Source organism: Petromyzon marinus, chromosome 63 (assembly GCF_048934315.1).
Source record: "Petromyzon marinus isolate PM22_M1 ecotype Great Lakes invasive population chromosome 63, UKy_Petmar_22M1.pri1.0, whole genome shotgun sequence".
Classification (NCBI taxonomy): domain Eukaryota; kingdom Metazoa; phylum Chordata; class Hyperoartia; order Petromyzontiformes; family Petromyzontidae; genus Petromyzon; species Petromyzon marinus.
In genome coordinates, this window is record NC_133729.1 from 3,299,626 (window position 1) to 3,315,685 (window position 16,060).

Genomic DNA, 16,060 nt, shown 5'->3' on the forward strand with positions numbered 1-16,060 from the left:
ATTTCGCATCTCGTTGCGTTACAGCAGAGCTCCAACATGACAGTTGCACAATACGCATCGGGGACGAACTTCCATATTTTTGATTTTTCACACCGATTTCGTATACATTTTGGATTTGGCGGATCGCTCGCGGAATGTCATAAACATCTTCGTGTCGGCACGCGAACAAAAGTGACCTGACGCCCACAGCGCCACGCGACGCGATTTTTTTTTGGTGTAAAAAGTGGCCGCAAATTAGTTGACGCCGCTTCCAATTTCGGGTCGAGCTGATGCAAACAAAATATTCGGATCGTCCAAAATTTCGTATGTCGACTCTTTTTTTTCTTCTCTCTTTCGGATTCATACAAAGATCAGGAATACATTCCCAAATGGGGCATCCCGGTAAACATGGAAAATTGTTGCACCACAGTTGGGCCAAAGGTTCCAATCGCAAGCCAACTTTGTGCTCAACATTGCCTTATTTTACCTGGGATGGCATCTGCGATATACACAAGGCCCTCTTCTGCCACAAACAAGACACAATTACATGCAGGTTATATCATGGGACCTTTTCACCAGTGTCAATGGTATGAAAAATAATAAGTTTTACCCTTTCTGCCAATAAAACAGGTAATAGGATGTTCAAACACCAGCCTTTTGCAAGGAAGTAACTCTGCATTAACCACGTACTTGTGGTGAACATGCAAACAAACATGGTCTGATAATAATATGGCATTGTCTTTGAAACTTATTGGCCTACACCAGAGGGACAGCCTTGTTCTCTATGGCCTAGCCTCACCAGTGTCAGACCCGAGAACACCACAAGGCGAAGGGAGCAAAAATCATGCACCATCACAGCATTTCTAGGTCGAGGTAAGCAGCGATATCATGGGACCTGTTTGGCAGTATCATGATAGAGTTGCTCACCCGAGCTAACACATTCCTGCGGAGGGAGCTGGTAGGAACGTTGGGTTGCTCGGTCAATGGCCAGGGTCAACGGCGGCACGTGGTGTATTCCGCAAATATGCCCGACTGTGAGGGCGGGCACAAGCCGGCGTGAGTAGGTTAAACGTTTTATAAGGGCACCACGGGGTGACCAGCCCCTCCCCTCCCACCCTCCACCCAGCCCCACCCTCTCCACCCAGCCCTTCCCTCCTCACCCTCCCCTCTCCACCCAGCCTCACCCCTCCCATTTCTGGATGCACGACGGACAGACACAATAATCCCCTGTGGGCTGGTGTAAACAGGAGGTTCCTGCCAGTATAAATGCTCTGATACACGCATTGTCCTACTGTTCCGTCTTTTGGCGTTCTCTGGTTTGACAACTGGTAAGACGAGGCCATGAAGAAAGTTTTTGTGCAGGACAATCAGTTTCAAAGACTGCGTCGTTAATTATCAGACCATGTTAACCAAGTACTGTGTGGTGAATGCAAACTTGATTGCTTGCAATGGGTCTCTATTTGGCGTTTGAACATCTTAACACTTCTGTTTTATTGCCAGAAAGGGTCAAACCTATTCCTATGTTTCATACCTCTCGGTTGGTCAACACATATTTACATTATATATCGATCAAGAGTGGGATGGAGTGCTTTTGGGAAAATGGAAATGATAATTTGCCCTTGAAAGGCAAATTTGCACCGGTACGCCGTACTAGTGGAATAAATCACAGCGACGACGATGTCTGACTTGTCTTCTTTATTTATTTAATGGCTGGACAGCTCCACGTTCCATTCCCCCCAAATGACTGTACGTTCTTCGTTACGCGGCGTCAAGTTGGCGTTGTCCCGCGCACGGCTCGCTCGCGCTTCCCGCTCCTGCGCGCACCGCTGGCTGACGGCGCGCAAGGAGACAACCCCGGACCGCCACGTGGCCGCTGGCGTTCCGCAGGCGCGAGACGCGGTCCCGCTTCAAGACTTCCCACGCTGACCTGGAGCCCCTTCCAGCTTCCCCTTGTATAACCCTCTGACGCGGATCCCAGCCCCGCCTCTAGCCACGCCCCTTCCAGAACCTTCCCGATGGTTCCCCGCGAGCAAACCCTGAGCTGCGCCCCCTGAACTTTGGCCCAGATGATCCCACTCAATCCTGATTGGCTAATGGCTGATGCACCAGAGCCTATCCAGCCGGTCGGCGACCGTCGGTGTACTCTCTCATTACACTAGTAACGAATTGCCATGTTTTGTTTACCGGACAAGCAACACTGATTGGCTGTGTCTGGTGGTGGCGGGTTTAACGACACATTTATATACTTACATGATCATCCAACCAAAAAAAACTTCGTGGATAATATTTGTCGCGAAAGCCTCCGATGTTGTTAAACCGTTTGTGGCAGAGACGACGCAAGCTTGGAATTAGGGGCCGTCCATAAATGACGTCACGCACCTGGGGGGGGGGTTGAGAAATGTGACGTCACATCAAAATGCGCAACTTTAAATATAGACAACACGTTCTACTTAATTAAATAGACTTTTTAATGTTTTCTCCTACAACATCAGAGTGCAGCGCCACATGAAATACGCACTACAATTACAATAGTTTAAAGCGATTTGAAGCATGTTTTATATATTTTTGGGGGGGGGGCAGAGCTTTGTGACGTCATTTGGGGGGTCTGACTTTTTGTGACGCCGTGTGCCGAGGGGGGGGTCAAAAATCGTCCAAAATCGCGTGACGTCATTTATGTACGGCCCCTTACACTGAGAGACGGATGGGGAACGATGATGGGATCGGGCAGTAAGTTACAAATATGATGTTGATCTTCATCCAGCAGTGGATTGACCACGATACAAGTATATATAGAGACACGTGTATGCTAGGGAGTTTCACTGAATGACAGAAGAGCTCGTGGATTCAGAGAACATCACGTCGGGTTACGGAGGCTGGACACATCTTCATAGCCGGCAAAACCCATACGGTTGACCCATATTCTTGGACAGTGAAAATTGAGTTGACTGGTCCATTTGGCGTACAGCCGTTTCAATACGGGACAACATTTTGTGTCTTTTTGTTTGTGTTTCTCCCTTGTGATGGGACTTTGTAGGATGAACCTAGTTCATAGCTCATAGTTGCATTTATTTGGTATAGCCCTGTGAGCCATTCGGCTCTTGAATCGGGTGCAACCGCAACAAAAAAAAAACATGAACAAGAAAACATCTTAAAGTGACTTTGTGTGACTGTGCAAACAGAAAATCCAGGAAAAAAAACAGCAAAATATTCCTGAAATAGCACCGTACACCAACGCTGTGTGCAAAAATCCCAGTGGGATGCAAGTCAAATAACAACCACAAGACAACTAAGATTAAGGCCATCAGTCTAATTCCGTATATATAAACCAAAAAAGTTTTCGAAATCACCAAAATAAAGCCATAAATGCAATGTAACAGTGATCATAGGGACTGTGACCGAATTTTTAACAACTACATAAATAACATGTAACACCAAATCCTAGAGCCATAGCTGGCTGCATGAGTTACTTCCACAACAACAGAAGCATCAGTCGGAGTATCAAATGTTTCAATGCACCTTTAAGATCAGCACGCTAAATCAAAATACAGAATAATACTTTGCAGCGTCATCCGGAGCGAAACATTTTATTTTACGCCAATGAATAGCAGTGGCAGCTAGGTGTGTACAACTCCTCTAGAGCAGTTTTGAGAGAAGATCTCATTAGTAGCGATTCAAGTTGCAGTTTATTGGCAATAGCATTCCAGACCCTGGGGGCATCAATAGCAAAGGCCCTCCAGTTTTTGTACGGCAATAGGGAATGTGAAGCTGGTAAATGAGCGAAGACCTGAGGTCAAATTTGTTCTTTGAAACAGAGAGGAGATCCAGCAGGCAGTCTGCGGATTTTTTTGTAAGTACATCGTGAATAAATAAGATCTGGTGCACAAGCCGTCGAACATTAAGAGATGTTAAGTTTGACCCAATGTGGAGATGTATAAGGGCATATTTAGTGACTTCCTTACCTTTTCCTAGATTTAACAACGCCTATCGTTTTGGTTTTAAATATATCGTTTGTTCGTGTTGCTGACCCGCCCCACCTTGATGGAACAATCTGTGAAAAAGAGAGCTTCATAGCTCGTTGGATTTATAATTTGTACACCCCTCCCAGCCCTACGCAACATGGCTGTCCAAGTGGCATCCGGTCGGCTCCCAACCCTACGTAAGATGGCCGGACCAGTAGCATCCGGTTCCCACCCCTCACCCAAGCCTCCGTAAGATGGCCGCACCGATGGCATCTGCCCCCCCCCCCCACCACCGCCCTACGTAAAATGGCCACGGTGGCATCCGTTCCAACCCGCACCCCTACGTAAGATGGCCGCCCCCGGTAAGATGGTCGTTCTAGTTGCACTCCCCCCAACCTTGCGTAAGATGGCCGTGCCGGTGGCATCAGGTCTCCCACATCCATACGTAAGATGGCCGTCAAGGTTGCACCCCCCCCAACCTTGCGTAAGATGGCCGCCCAGGTCTCCAACCCTACGTAATATGTTCCCCCTCCCCCTTAACCCTACGTAAAATGGCCGCACCAGTGACACTCCCCCAACCCTACGTACGATGGCCGGTCCCCGTGGTAACGCCCCCACAGACCCCGTCGCGCGCTTGGGGCCTAGCGTACGACGTTGCCCGAGATGCCGTACGCCAACCAGCCGACGGTGAAGATCTCGGAGCTCACGGACGAGAACGTCAAATTCATCGTGGAGGACACGGACCTCGCGTAAGCGGCGATGAAGGAACGCGAGGTGGAGGGCGAGGAGGAGGAGGCGCGCGGTGCGGCGTGAGACCAGGCCCCAAGTCCCACGGCCTCCGTCGCTAGCGCTAGTGTGTGTTAGTACACACGCTAGTGTGTGTACTAACACACACTAGCGCCCTTGTGGACTAACACGCTAGCGTGTTAGTACTACACGCTAGAGTGTGTGTACTAACACGCTAGCGCCCTTGTGGACTAACATTCACGCTAGCACGAGTGTGAATGTTAGTACGCGCTAGTGAACACAAGCGCCAGTGTTAGTACCAACTAGTGCTAGCGTGTACTATAACGCTTACTAAACACGAGTGTACGCTAACACGAGCAGTAGCGTGTACTAAAACTATCATGTACGCTAACATTAAAACTAGCAGTACGGTGTACTAACACTTGCGCGTAAAATTAACCCAAACAATAGCGTGTACTAACATTAGCAAGCACTAACACCACGGCGTACGCTATCTCGTACCCAGGCATTTACACTAGTGTGCACAATAATGCACTCTAGCTCCATCGTGTACTAACATTACACCACGGGCGCGAGCATGCACTAACACTATCGCGTAGCCTGCGTCTTCACGAACCTCTTGACAGACTAACGCTAACACTCGCGTGGACACTTAACACTCATCGTAGCGACATCGTCTACACCAGGGGTCGGGAACCTTTTTGACTAAGAGAGCCATGAAAGCAAAAAATTTGGAAATTTATTTCAGTGAGAGCCATATAATATATTTTAAAAGTGAATTCTACTAAATGTCAGTATAATAAGCCTCTGAATTTATTCTTTTAAATAATGTTGTTATAACACTCACCATTAATGCGACTTCTGGTGCTGCATGGATTTGCTGATGTCTTTGTAGTCGGGTTGGTACTTGGTGAGGTTAAGCTTCATGCAAGCGTTGAGGCTTTCATCCGTTAAACGTGATCGTAGGTTGGACTTGATGTTTTTAAGATGTGAGAATGACTGCTCACATGCATACGTAGATCCAAACATGGTCAATACAGCAATACTCACACGCTGCAGTGTGTGGTATGTGACAGGAAGCGCGTTCCAAGTTTTGAGAATCAGCTGGTCTTCGGGTTGGAGTTTTTTCATTTCTGTCCACATGTGCTTGCTCGCCAACTCCGCTTTCTGTCGTGTGATTCTTTCCAAATCTTCATTCAGTGACTTGAACTTATTCACCCACATGTCTGAGGCCTTCAGGTCAGCCACTTCTGCTTCAAAATCTCTGACGGAGACACCAGGGATGTAATTCAGGTCGGCTGTGTTCAGTGAACACTCGTTTGGATGGGTGATGAACTTAAAAAGACGAGTGTGCTCACGAAATTCTCCAAAGCGTGCTTTGAAGGACTGTAGGAGACTGGATGTGCAGCCAGCTAGCTGGTGGAGATCAAGGTTTTGAATGGGCTCACTTGCTGTGCATGCATCTTTAAATTGGCTCAGTTTTTCAAAGTGTAGTAAACGACCTGTTTCAAGATCCGTGATGAAAAACTCCAGCTTGTTTTCAAAAGCAAATACAGCTTGTTGAAGGGATAACACTGTATTTCCAATGCCTTGCATTTTCACGTTGAGCTGGTTCAGATGTTCAGTCAGATCTACGAGATAGTAAAACTTGAGGAGCCACTCGGTGTCGGCTAGCTCAGGATGCCCGACGCCTTTCATTTCAAGGAAAGTCCGGATTTCGTTCAGGCAAGCCGCAAAACGGCTAAGCACCTTCCCTCTTGACAACCAACACACATTGCTGTGCAAAAGCAGACCAGGATAGTTATTTACAACTTCATCCAGCAGTGTTTTAAACTGGCGATCATTTAAGGCTCGGGCAACAATAAAGTTGATCACACGAATGACCAGCGACATCACTTCGCCAAACTGCCTGTCACACATCTGAGCACAAAGTGCCTCCTGGTGTATAATGCAATGGAAACTTAGGATGGGTCTATTTTCATGTTCACGGAGAAGCGCCACAAATCCTTTGTTTTTCCCCACCATACACGGAGCACCATCAGTACACACTGAGAGAAGTTTATCCATAGGTAGACTTTTTTCTTGAGCAAACTCCATGAAAGACTTGAATAAATCCTCACCTCTTGTGGACCCTTTTAATGGCAGAACAGCAAGACTTTCTTCGCGCAGTGTGTCACCAACAGCATATCTTGCAATCACGCTGAACTGCGACAAATGGCTCACGTCTGTTGACTCATCCAAAGCCAGAGAAAAGAACGGCGCTGCATTTATGTCCTTCACTTGCGTTTCCTCCACTTTGTTTGCCATCACGATGGTACGATCATGAACAGTTCTTGCCGACAGAGGCATGTCTTGTATCCGTTTGATTATCTTGTCTTTGTTCGGAAGATCATCAAAAAGTTCATTGGCTACATCCAGCATGAACGTTTTAGCATACTCGCCATCTGTGAATGGTTTTCCGTTCCTCACTATTGCTAAAGAACCAGCAAAGCTAGCCGAATTATAGTCACCTTGCCGGGTCCATACGCGGAGTTGCTGCTGGCTAGCTTGCACCCTGCTCAGAAGCTCTTGGCACGCTTTCTTTCTGCTGTCTCCCGCAGGGTATTTTGATGCAAAGGTAGCGTGGCGCGTGTCGAAGTGCCGCTTTACATTCGACCGTTTCAACGATGTAATTTTGTCATTGCAAATTAGACACACCGCAGAACCCGCTCTCTCCACAAAGGCGAATTCTTCGGTCCATTCGTCCTGAAATGTACGATACTCGTCGTCTTTTTTTCTTTTCGCCATCTTCTTCGTCGAAGGGTTAGCTTTGAGCTAATGACCGAGCAGACGCAGTCTCAGACTGATTCAAAAGGGGGCGTTTACCTGTTTTACCCAGCAACGGCAAACGTAGGCCAGTATCATCCAATTAAAATAATGGACAATTGCTCCTGCAGCCCTGAACAGGACATGCGCAGTGAAAAATCGATGGATGGATTAAAACAAGTGAGAATATTGTTTTATCTGCGAGCCATATGCAATCATCAAAAGAGCCACATCTGGCTCGCGAGCCATAGGTTCCCGACCCCTGGTCTACACGAACGCGAGCACTAACGCCAACCTTATACTGGTAGAAAGCTCCTGGTTACACCACCAGCCCACAGGGGATTATTGTGTCCGTCTGTCCGTCGTGCATCCAAAAATGGGAGGGGCTGGGTAGGGAGGGTGGGGAGGGTGGGGAGGGGCTGGGTGGGGGGTGGGAGGGGTGGGGCTGGGTGGGGTGGGGCTGGTCACCCCGTGGTGCCCTTATAAAACTCAACATTTAACCTACTCACGCCGGCTTGTGCCCGCCCTCACAGTCGGGCATATTTGCTGAATACACCACGTGGTGCCGCCGTTGTTGACCCTGGCCATGGACCGAGCAACCCAACGTTCCTACCAGCTCCCTCCGCAGGAATGTTGGTTTGTGGCGTATTCATGTAGCCAGTGCAGCCAACCAGAACCACACACACACACAAACACCAAGGCATCCCAACACAACTTTCATAATACAGTAAAACCTTGGATTGCGAGCATAATTCGTTCCGGAAACGTGTTTGTAATCCAAAGCACTCGTATATCAAAGCACTCGTATATCAGTTTTGATCACGTGACGTTCGGCAGTACAAAGCGTACACACGTACTGCTCGTATTGCAAGACCTCGCTCGTTTGTCAAATTAATATTTATTAAAAAAAAAAAATTTGCTCGTCTTGCAAAACACTCGCAGACCAAGTTACTCACAATCCAAGGTTTTACTGTACTTATATTATTTGGTTCTTTCGGTAAAGTAACGTAGATAGAAAAAATAATGATAGTAAAAAATAAAAACCACGACGTTTCGCTCGCAACACAGGAAAGGGGGGTTAGCCTCTTAAGGCAAACTGTTTATAATAATGAAAATAGGTTTTCCTCTTTTTTTCTGGCAAACAAAACAGTTGTGTTAAGATGTTAAAACACCAAACTGAAACTTAACACAACAAGCAGTTCTAAAGAAATTAGTTTTCAATGCAGATGATTTAACAGTGCGTAGCTCCAGTGGCTTCCTCATATAAGAAGGAAGAACGTTCCAGACGGCCGCAGAAGCGCATCCAAAAGCGCGCGATGCGGTGACCGTCTTTGTTCGATGGCCAGCCGGAAGCCGTTGCGAGGATGACCGGAGTGTGCGTGATGGTCTATGCTCCTTGAGATCAGCGAGGTATTGTGGTTCATTTGTGGCAACAGCACTTTGTGTGTAACGAGCGTTCCGCAAATTCTGTACCTCCAGCGTCGCCAATTCCCTCCGCCGGACGTTCCACGCCGAGGTCCCCACCCTAGGTGAGTGAGCGAACTCGCAAGCAGCCTCGCTCGTCAACCCCCCCATGTCCCTTGCGTTCTAGCACACGGGATCACACGGGATCACACGGGATCACACGGGATCACACGACGCGGTCGCGCGATCCCCCGATCGCTCTTACGCGTGACGTGTGGCGCTGTGTGTGTTCTTGTTGCAGCGATTGACTGGGTTCAGATCGACGCCAACTCCTCGGTCCTGCACGATGAGTTCATCGCTCACCGCGTCGGTGTGTGACCCCCCCACACCCTTTAACCGCACCTGCCTGGACCGGCTATGGTCACTGCGGCTGTTTGGCCGCACCCCCCCCCTCCCCCCCCGTCTCTGCTGCTCCGACTCCTCGCTTTGTTCTTGACCAACTTCACTGCTCCCTCTTTTCCCCGCTCTCCGTGGCCCCTTTCTCCTGATTTCTTCCGTAATCTTCCAGTCACTTCCACTGCCCTCACCATGCCCGACGCCGTAAATTCAACACGACCGCCGCGTGCGGGAAGGACGGTTCCGTCGTGCGAGACGCTTACCTTGTCGCCTTCACCCCCGTGTCCTCGCCTATCCCCCCCGCAGGGCTCATCCCTCTCACCAGCGACGAGATCGTGGACAAGATGCAGTACTCTCGGGTAGGTGCCTGTGACAGAGAGGCTGTGTGACAGGGCGGGGAGTGGAGCGCCACGGTGGCCAGATGTTAACTACCTCGCCTACTATACAGGAGGTTGTGTGTTCGATCCTGACCCTGATGCCTGTTGTATATTTGGAGTATTCCTGTCCTCCCCATGGTGGTATGGATTTTTCTCTGGGTCCTCCGGTTTTACCCTCCACTTTCAGAATGAAAATGCGTTAACAGTTTTTTGGTTGCTATAAATGTACACGTGATGAGCCACTTTTGTTGAGCTATGATTTGTGGCCAGGTCGCTTCTGAAAAAGAGCTACACATAGCTCAGTGGGCCTTACCTGGTAAAATTAAAAATAATTTAAGGGTTTGTGGTTTCATAGGAGATGCTTTGGACCAGTCTATCCCGCTCATCCCATGGCGGGTATTCGAGTTGCCGGGTTTGTAGCTCAACGTGCTAACCACACTTTTAATCAATGAATCGATATATCCGGTAAGTAGTCGTCAGTTCTAAGGAACGTTTCAATACGGTACGTATGTACCATGAATTCACTTTAGTCCGTGCATCGTGACGTGCATCGATCGATATCTTTGCCCGCACCTCCTTAAACCGCGCTGCGCTCGTTGCAGACGCATCGAATCGTCGTGGCGCTATCATTCTCGTAGCGCAGGGCCATCGTCACGGAAGACTTTGCCGTGTTTTTCCCAGACAGCCGTTTCACAGTCGGAGACGATCTTGCTGATGTGTGTAATCCCAATTTACTAATTGGCAGTGTAATTTGGCAAACTTGAACCATGACGCCGGCACACGATGGCTTCCTCGTTTCAAATGACGTTAGGAGCTCTTCAACATCCACTATGAAGCAGGCGGCGCATAACACCATATGGTTCATACACCTGCAGTAATAACCAGGGCTGCCTGCCAAATTGGAACCACGAACAAGCTGCGAACCCTCTCCCGCTGGGCAACGTCACCATCTACGCATGTCTCATCCTTGTCCTCTTCACTCTAAAACTCCCTCTTGTGTGCGTGCGTGTGTGTGCGTGTGTGTGCATGCGAGCAGGACTGCACTTGCGACGAGTTCTGCGCGGAGTGCTCGGTGGAGCTAAACCTGGAGGTGAAGTGCTCGGAGGATCAGACGCGGCACGTGACCTCACGTGACCTCATCTCAACCAACCCCCGCGTCGTCCCCGTACGTGCGCCGCGCACGCACGCGCACGCACGCGCACGCACGCGCACGCACGCACGCACGCACACGCACGCACAGAACAAAGACAACGATCCCCGTCTAGCCCCAGTGACCATGTTTTTACACACCGCACCAGGTTCTCGTTTTTGAGGCTGAGTCGACCTAGGGGAGGGCCAGAACCGGTTCAGATAATCGCCACTGGTGTTGGCCGTGAGCGGGAATCGAACTCGGGGGGCAATAACCGCAACACTATTGCTCCACGCACGCACACGCATATCGCACCGCATTTCCTGCGCACGTGATGCCCGGACGCGGCTCGCAATGGAGTGGCAATCCCTCTCTAGCGGCGCAGCTGACGAGCAATGTGCAGGCGGTGCAACTGCACTGGGGGCCCACGGGCCGGTGGGCCCAGCTGCTGAGTTACGAAGAGGTGTGGGGAAGGGCATGCACAGGGGAACTTCAATGGGCTGGGAGTGTGTGGGCATCCCGCACCTAAGATTAGCACGGTTGGCTACGTACGGTGCGAAAGAAGTTCTAAGTTCAACGCGCATTTAATTCCTCGTACCAGGGCCCACGGCTCTTGCCAAACACGTGACACCACTCTTCTTCTCACTGCTGATTTCTTGCACATCTTGGTCCCAACCCACAACCGTTCGATTATAAAAGCGTACTTTCCTAACCTTGGTCATGACGAAACTCAAACTCTAACCCTAGTAGCTCACCGGTAGATCACCGCTGACAATGGTGTCCTGGATCGGTAGTCCAGGACGGCGACACGGCCTCGCGGATGCGAGCTCGCCGCTTGTTGCGGCGGAGGTTCACGGTTCAAATCCATCGGGCGGCCCTGATTAATACCGCGGCGGTGAGCGTATTGACCGTAAACATTCAGCACGAGTAGGCCATTGCGTGGCGGCGTCGCGGCTCCAAATTTGACACGTGAGAAAAATGACGTCGCAAATGGCTCCGTTGGAATGTACACAGCAGGGAACCCCCTTATGTTTGTGTAGGTTTGCGTGCGCACCGCGTGTTCACCTGCTGTGCCTGCGTTCGTGCCGCCTCCAGGTGACGTCGCGCAGCAGGGAGGACGACCCCAACGATTACGGCGAGCAGGACGGTGAGGCAGCGCCGCGTCCAGCTGTGTGCGATGCGGTGTGTTGTGAAGAGCGCTGGCGCGGTGGTTAACTCGCCGAGCCGCGAACCCGGCACCCCGAGTTCAACTCCCGCTCACGGCCAACACCAGTGACGAATATCTGAACCGGTCCTGGGCCCTCCCTGCTAGGTCAGCTCGGCCTCAATTGAGTACCTGGGTGCGATGGGTAAACGTCGCCACTGGCCGGGCGGGATGCTGGCCACCCACCACCTTGCGTGCCAATGCCGGTTCTCGTTAGGCGTTCGCTCGCTGCACTTACCCCAAAAAGTCCTAAGGCCACGACGGGGGAACGGATTCTTCGTCTTTGGCCACGTCGCGTGCACGCGGTGCGACCGCTCCGTGTCGATCGTGTGCGTTGCGTGCGCCGCCGCGTGTTTGAACATCGGCGCGTGTCGCGTGCGCGCAGACATCCTGATCGTCAAGCTGCGCAAGGGCCAGGAGCTGAAGCTGCGGGCTCATGCCAAGAAGGGCTTCGGCAAGGAGCACGCCAAGTGGAACCCCACGGCGGGGGTCGCCTTCGAGTACGACCCCGACAACGCCCTGCGCCACACCATCTTCCCCAAGCCCGAAGAATGGTATGGTCCCCAATCGGGCCTTAGAGTTAGAATGACCGTCCGAAACACATTCCCTAACTAACATTATAATGGGAAAAGCCGTTGCGCTTTACGAAATTTCGTTGTACGCGCGTTAAAGAACGCATCCCTTTTGTAAGTCGCGGGATACCGGTACAATGGTTCTGTTGTGTCTCTTATGTTGTTTTCTGTGGCTCGTGTTGTGTTCAACCTCCGTACCCTGTGTCTTGTGCGTGAGCCGTGTCTCCGTAGTATCTCTTGTTTTATATATCATGTTCACGTGAATCGCAATGTTCAGTGTTTTGAGATGCAATTTTGACGGTGTGTAAAATATAATAATAATGATAATTTTGCCTGCAGTGGCTGAGAATACTGTTCGGTTTGGTATCGCGTCTAAATATGACTACGTCCAGACTCGGCGTAGAGAGGGCACACGTGCACTCGTAGGGAGCTCGGGGAAAGAGGCGCTGGTTTTTATTTTTTACATTTATGATGAATTATTCTCCGCCGTTCCCGCATCCCGTCGTCCTGCCCTCCGTGCCGCCCAGGCCCAAGAGCGAGTACTCCGAGCTCGAAGAGGATGAGATTCAGGCGCCCTTTGACCCCAACGGAGTGCCCAACCGGTGAGATGCACGCATTGTGTGGGTCTGCGTTTGTGTGTTTTTGTGTTGGTGTCTCTGTGTGTGTGTGCGCGCTCCTCTCTGCGTGTGCGTGGACATGCATTAGATTCTGTGGCTGTGTGTGTGGGGAGCGGAAGTGTAGTGGTTCGCGTGGAAGTGTCGTGGTTAGCGCGCTGCACTATGAACCCGGCGATCCACGTTCGATTCCTGCTCGCAGCCAACACCAGTGATGATTATCTGAACCGGTCCTGGGCCTCCTATAGTTCGACTCGGCCTCAAATGAGTACCTGGTGCGGAGTGTAAATATCGCCACTTGGGAGACAAAGGTCGCCGGGCGTGGTGCTGGCCACCCACCGCCTCGTGTGCCGTGTGCCGGCCTTTATCGGTGCTCGCGAGCAGCACTTGCCCCAACAGTCTGTTAAGGCTATAATGGGAATCTTTGTCTTCATATTTGTCTTGTGTGTGTGTGTGGGCAGCGGTGGCATGGTGGCATTTGCACAGCACTACGAATCCCAACTACCCGTGCGTGCTTGTGAACGTACGTGTGTGAACGTGCGCGCGCGTGTGTGTGTATGTGCGCGCGCGTAGCTTCTACTTTAACGTGGAGACGTCTGGCGCGCTGCGCCCCGAGAACGTGGTCCTCATGGCGCTCGGCGTCCTCAAGAAGAAGCTGAGCGACCTCCAGACGCAGCTGAGCCACGAGATCCAGACGGACGTCCTCACCATCAACTAAACGGAACGCCACATCGACCACCACAACCACCACCACATCCACCACCACCTCCAGCGCCACATCCAGATTATAATCGGCACGATCCGGTCGCGGTTGCACCACGAGCGGTAACCGCTTGCGCTGTCGCTCCCCCAAGTCATGCTTCGTCACGGACGTGTCGGCGTGGCGGCCGGGTGGAGCCGCGAGTTCCGCTGAGTGTTCGCGCAGCTGTTAGCTCCTGTGTGTGAGATAGTGGTGGGGGGTGGGGGGTGCTGCGTTTGTGTTCCCTGAGAGAGACACGGGCAGTGCTCTCCTGATTGGTCGTGATCGCCAACTGCGTGGGGGGGGGGGTGGGGGGAGCAATGGGAACTACAAAACCGAGACGAGGACAAACACGTGGAGAGAGGGGGGCGGGGGTCCTTTGCCTTGTGCTGGAGGTCGACTTAATGTTAGAGGTAGGGCCAATGGTGAGTTGGCTCGTGGTTATGGGAAGGGCTAGTGTTAGAGGTAGGGCTTGTTAGGGTTCGGGACAGAACTAGTGTTTGGCAAGTTGGGATTGATTGGCTAATAATTTGTTGCGCTCAGAAACCGCCTCCCAGTTGTAACTCATGGCCTTTGTCGGCGCTGTCCAGCCCATAGTTTGTGGTGTTTGGCGCCCCTGGGAGACACGTCCCTGCACAACGGGGCGCTGCTTCCTATCTTCTCGTCGATGCGTTTGTTTGTCGTTTTCAATAAACATTTCCGAATTTGCTAAGCACACGAATAAGCGGCGACTCTTTGAATAAAAAAAAAATATCCGCTTGACCAGTGTCACTCGCACGTGCAGAGGGGGGGGGGGGGTGTGTGGAGAAGTGCCGGCCTCTCCCCGTGCGGAAGAGGTCGCCTTGAAAGGATCTCAGAAGTAGCTCTGTGAAATCCACTTCAGTGGGCTGTTCTCGAAGTCAGATATTTCAGAATGGATTAGTCTCTCGACGTGACACCGAAAGCGATGCAACTGGGGGAAAAGAGAATTTATGACTCGCCACCTCCACCCTTGCCGTAGGAATGTGGAATGACCACCGCTGGCTTCGCAGGGCTGTAAACGGGAGGAGGCTCCGATGGCTCGGTGAGCGGATGAGACCACTGACTGCTCTGCGAATGGGTTATGTTTAGCGAGGAGTGGTCTCATTCTCGCACCCCCTGGAATTTTAGCCGTGCGGCGGCGGTGATGGCTTGCTGCTGCAGAGTGGCTGCCCGTGATCCAGCACTATGAAGGCAGCAGCAGCAGTGAGGGGTTGCTGGATCACCGCACAACACGTAACACTCCCTGCCCGTAGGCGTCGAGTCGGTGCCACATAACCCCGGCTCGTCAGTCAGGAGAAAGAAAGTGGACTTAATCGCCCATCCAGTTTCCATCTGTACGGGGATCGAGTGTTGCTGCCTCGTACGCGTGGCGTTTCCTCCCGCGTCTCTACACCGCTCATTCGTTGGCCGATAACGCCTTCGTGATATATAGAGGACCACAGAGCTTGGTGCCCGCTTCTCAACACGTTGCTGCTGCCTTGACGCTCGGCTGTGTGGTTTGTTAGCGGTGGGAAGAGACCTCAAGAGGCGGCAGGATGGAGTTGACGGGATTGTCAATTTTTGGCGTTCCCCTCGTTTGTCCAGAAAAAGCCTCAACCGACTCATTCGCTCAATTTATTTTTTGAGTAAGAACTCGCCCCCCACGAAAGAGGGCATCGCATCGCAATACGTTACAGTATTAAATGAAACCAAGGTGGCCCTACCTTTAAAATCAAGACACACCTTTAAAAAAAATATCCAAATGATGGGGCATACGCAAGGAAAAGCAAAAAGGAAAAAACAATCTTACGTAGTTTTCACGGTTTTATCTTCTCAATGCATGCAACACGTGGACTCCTCTCGTCTCCGTCTTGATGAATAAATAAAACCTGTCCAACTGAAATGTATCGTGGTGTCGCTCGCCGGTGAAAGTGGTCTCGTGTTCAATGAAACTTCAATGGTAACCTCATGGTATGAGGTTAACTTCAATGGTAACTTCAATGGTAACTTCATGGTATGTGAACTTTAATTGCAACCTCATGGTATGAGGTTGACTTCAATGGTAACCTCATTGAGGTTAACAAATGGTAACCTCATGGTTTGAGGCGTTTCTCTCTCCGTGGTCGTGTGGATTT

General features: G+C 51.0%; 1 protein-coding gene across 1 annotated transcript; it reads left to right on the forward strand.

Annotated features, from left to right (window-relative positions):
* Positions 1-4,516: 4,516 nt before the first annotated feature.
* On the forward strand, positions 4,517-15,828 carry POLR2C (RNA polymerase II subunit C). Its single transcript, XM_032977608.2, has 9 exons — positions 4,517-4,687; positions 8,970-9,019; positions 9,196-9,264; positions 9,597-9,649; positions 10,704-10,832; positions 11,892-11,943; positions 12,386-12,554; positions 13,100-13,174; positions 13,760-15,828. The coding sequence occupies exons 1-9, from the start codon at positions 4,602-4,604 to the stop codon at positions 13,902-13,904; spliced, it is 828 nt and encodes a 275-aa protein (XP_032833499.1). The 5' UTR covers positions 4,517-4,601; the 3' UTR covers positions 13,905-15,828.
* The last annotated feature ends 232 nt before the right edge of the window (positions 15,829-16,060 follow it).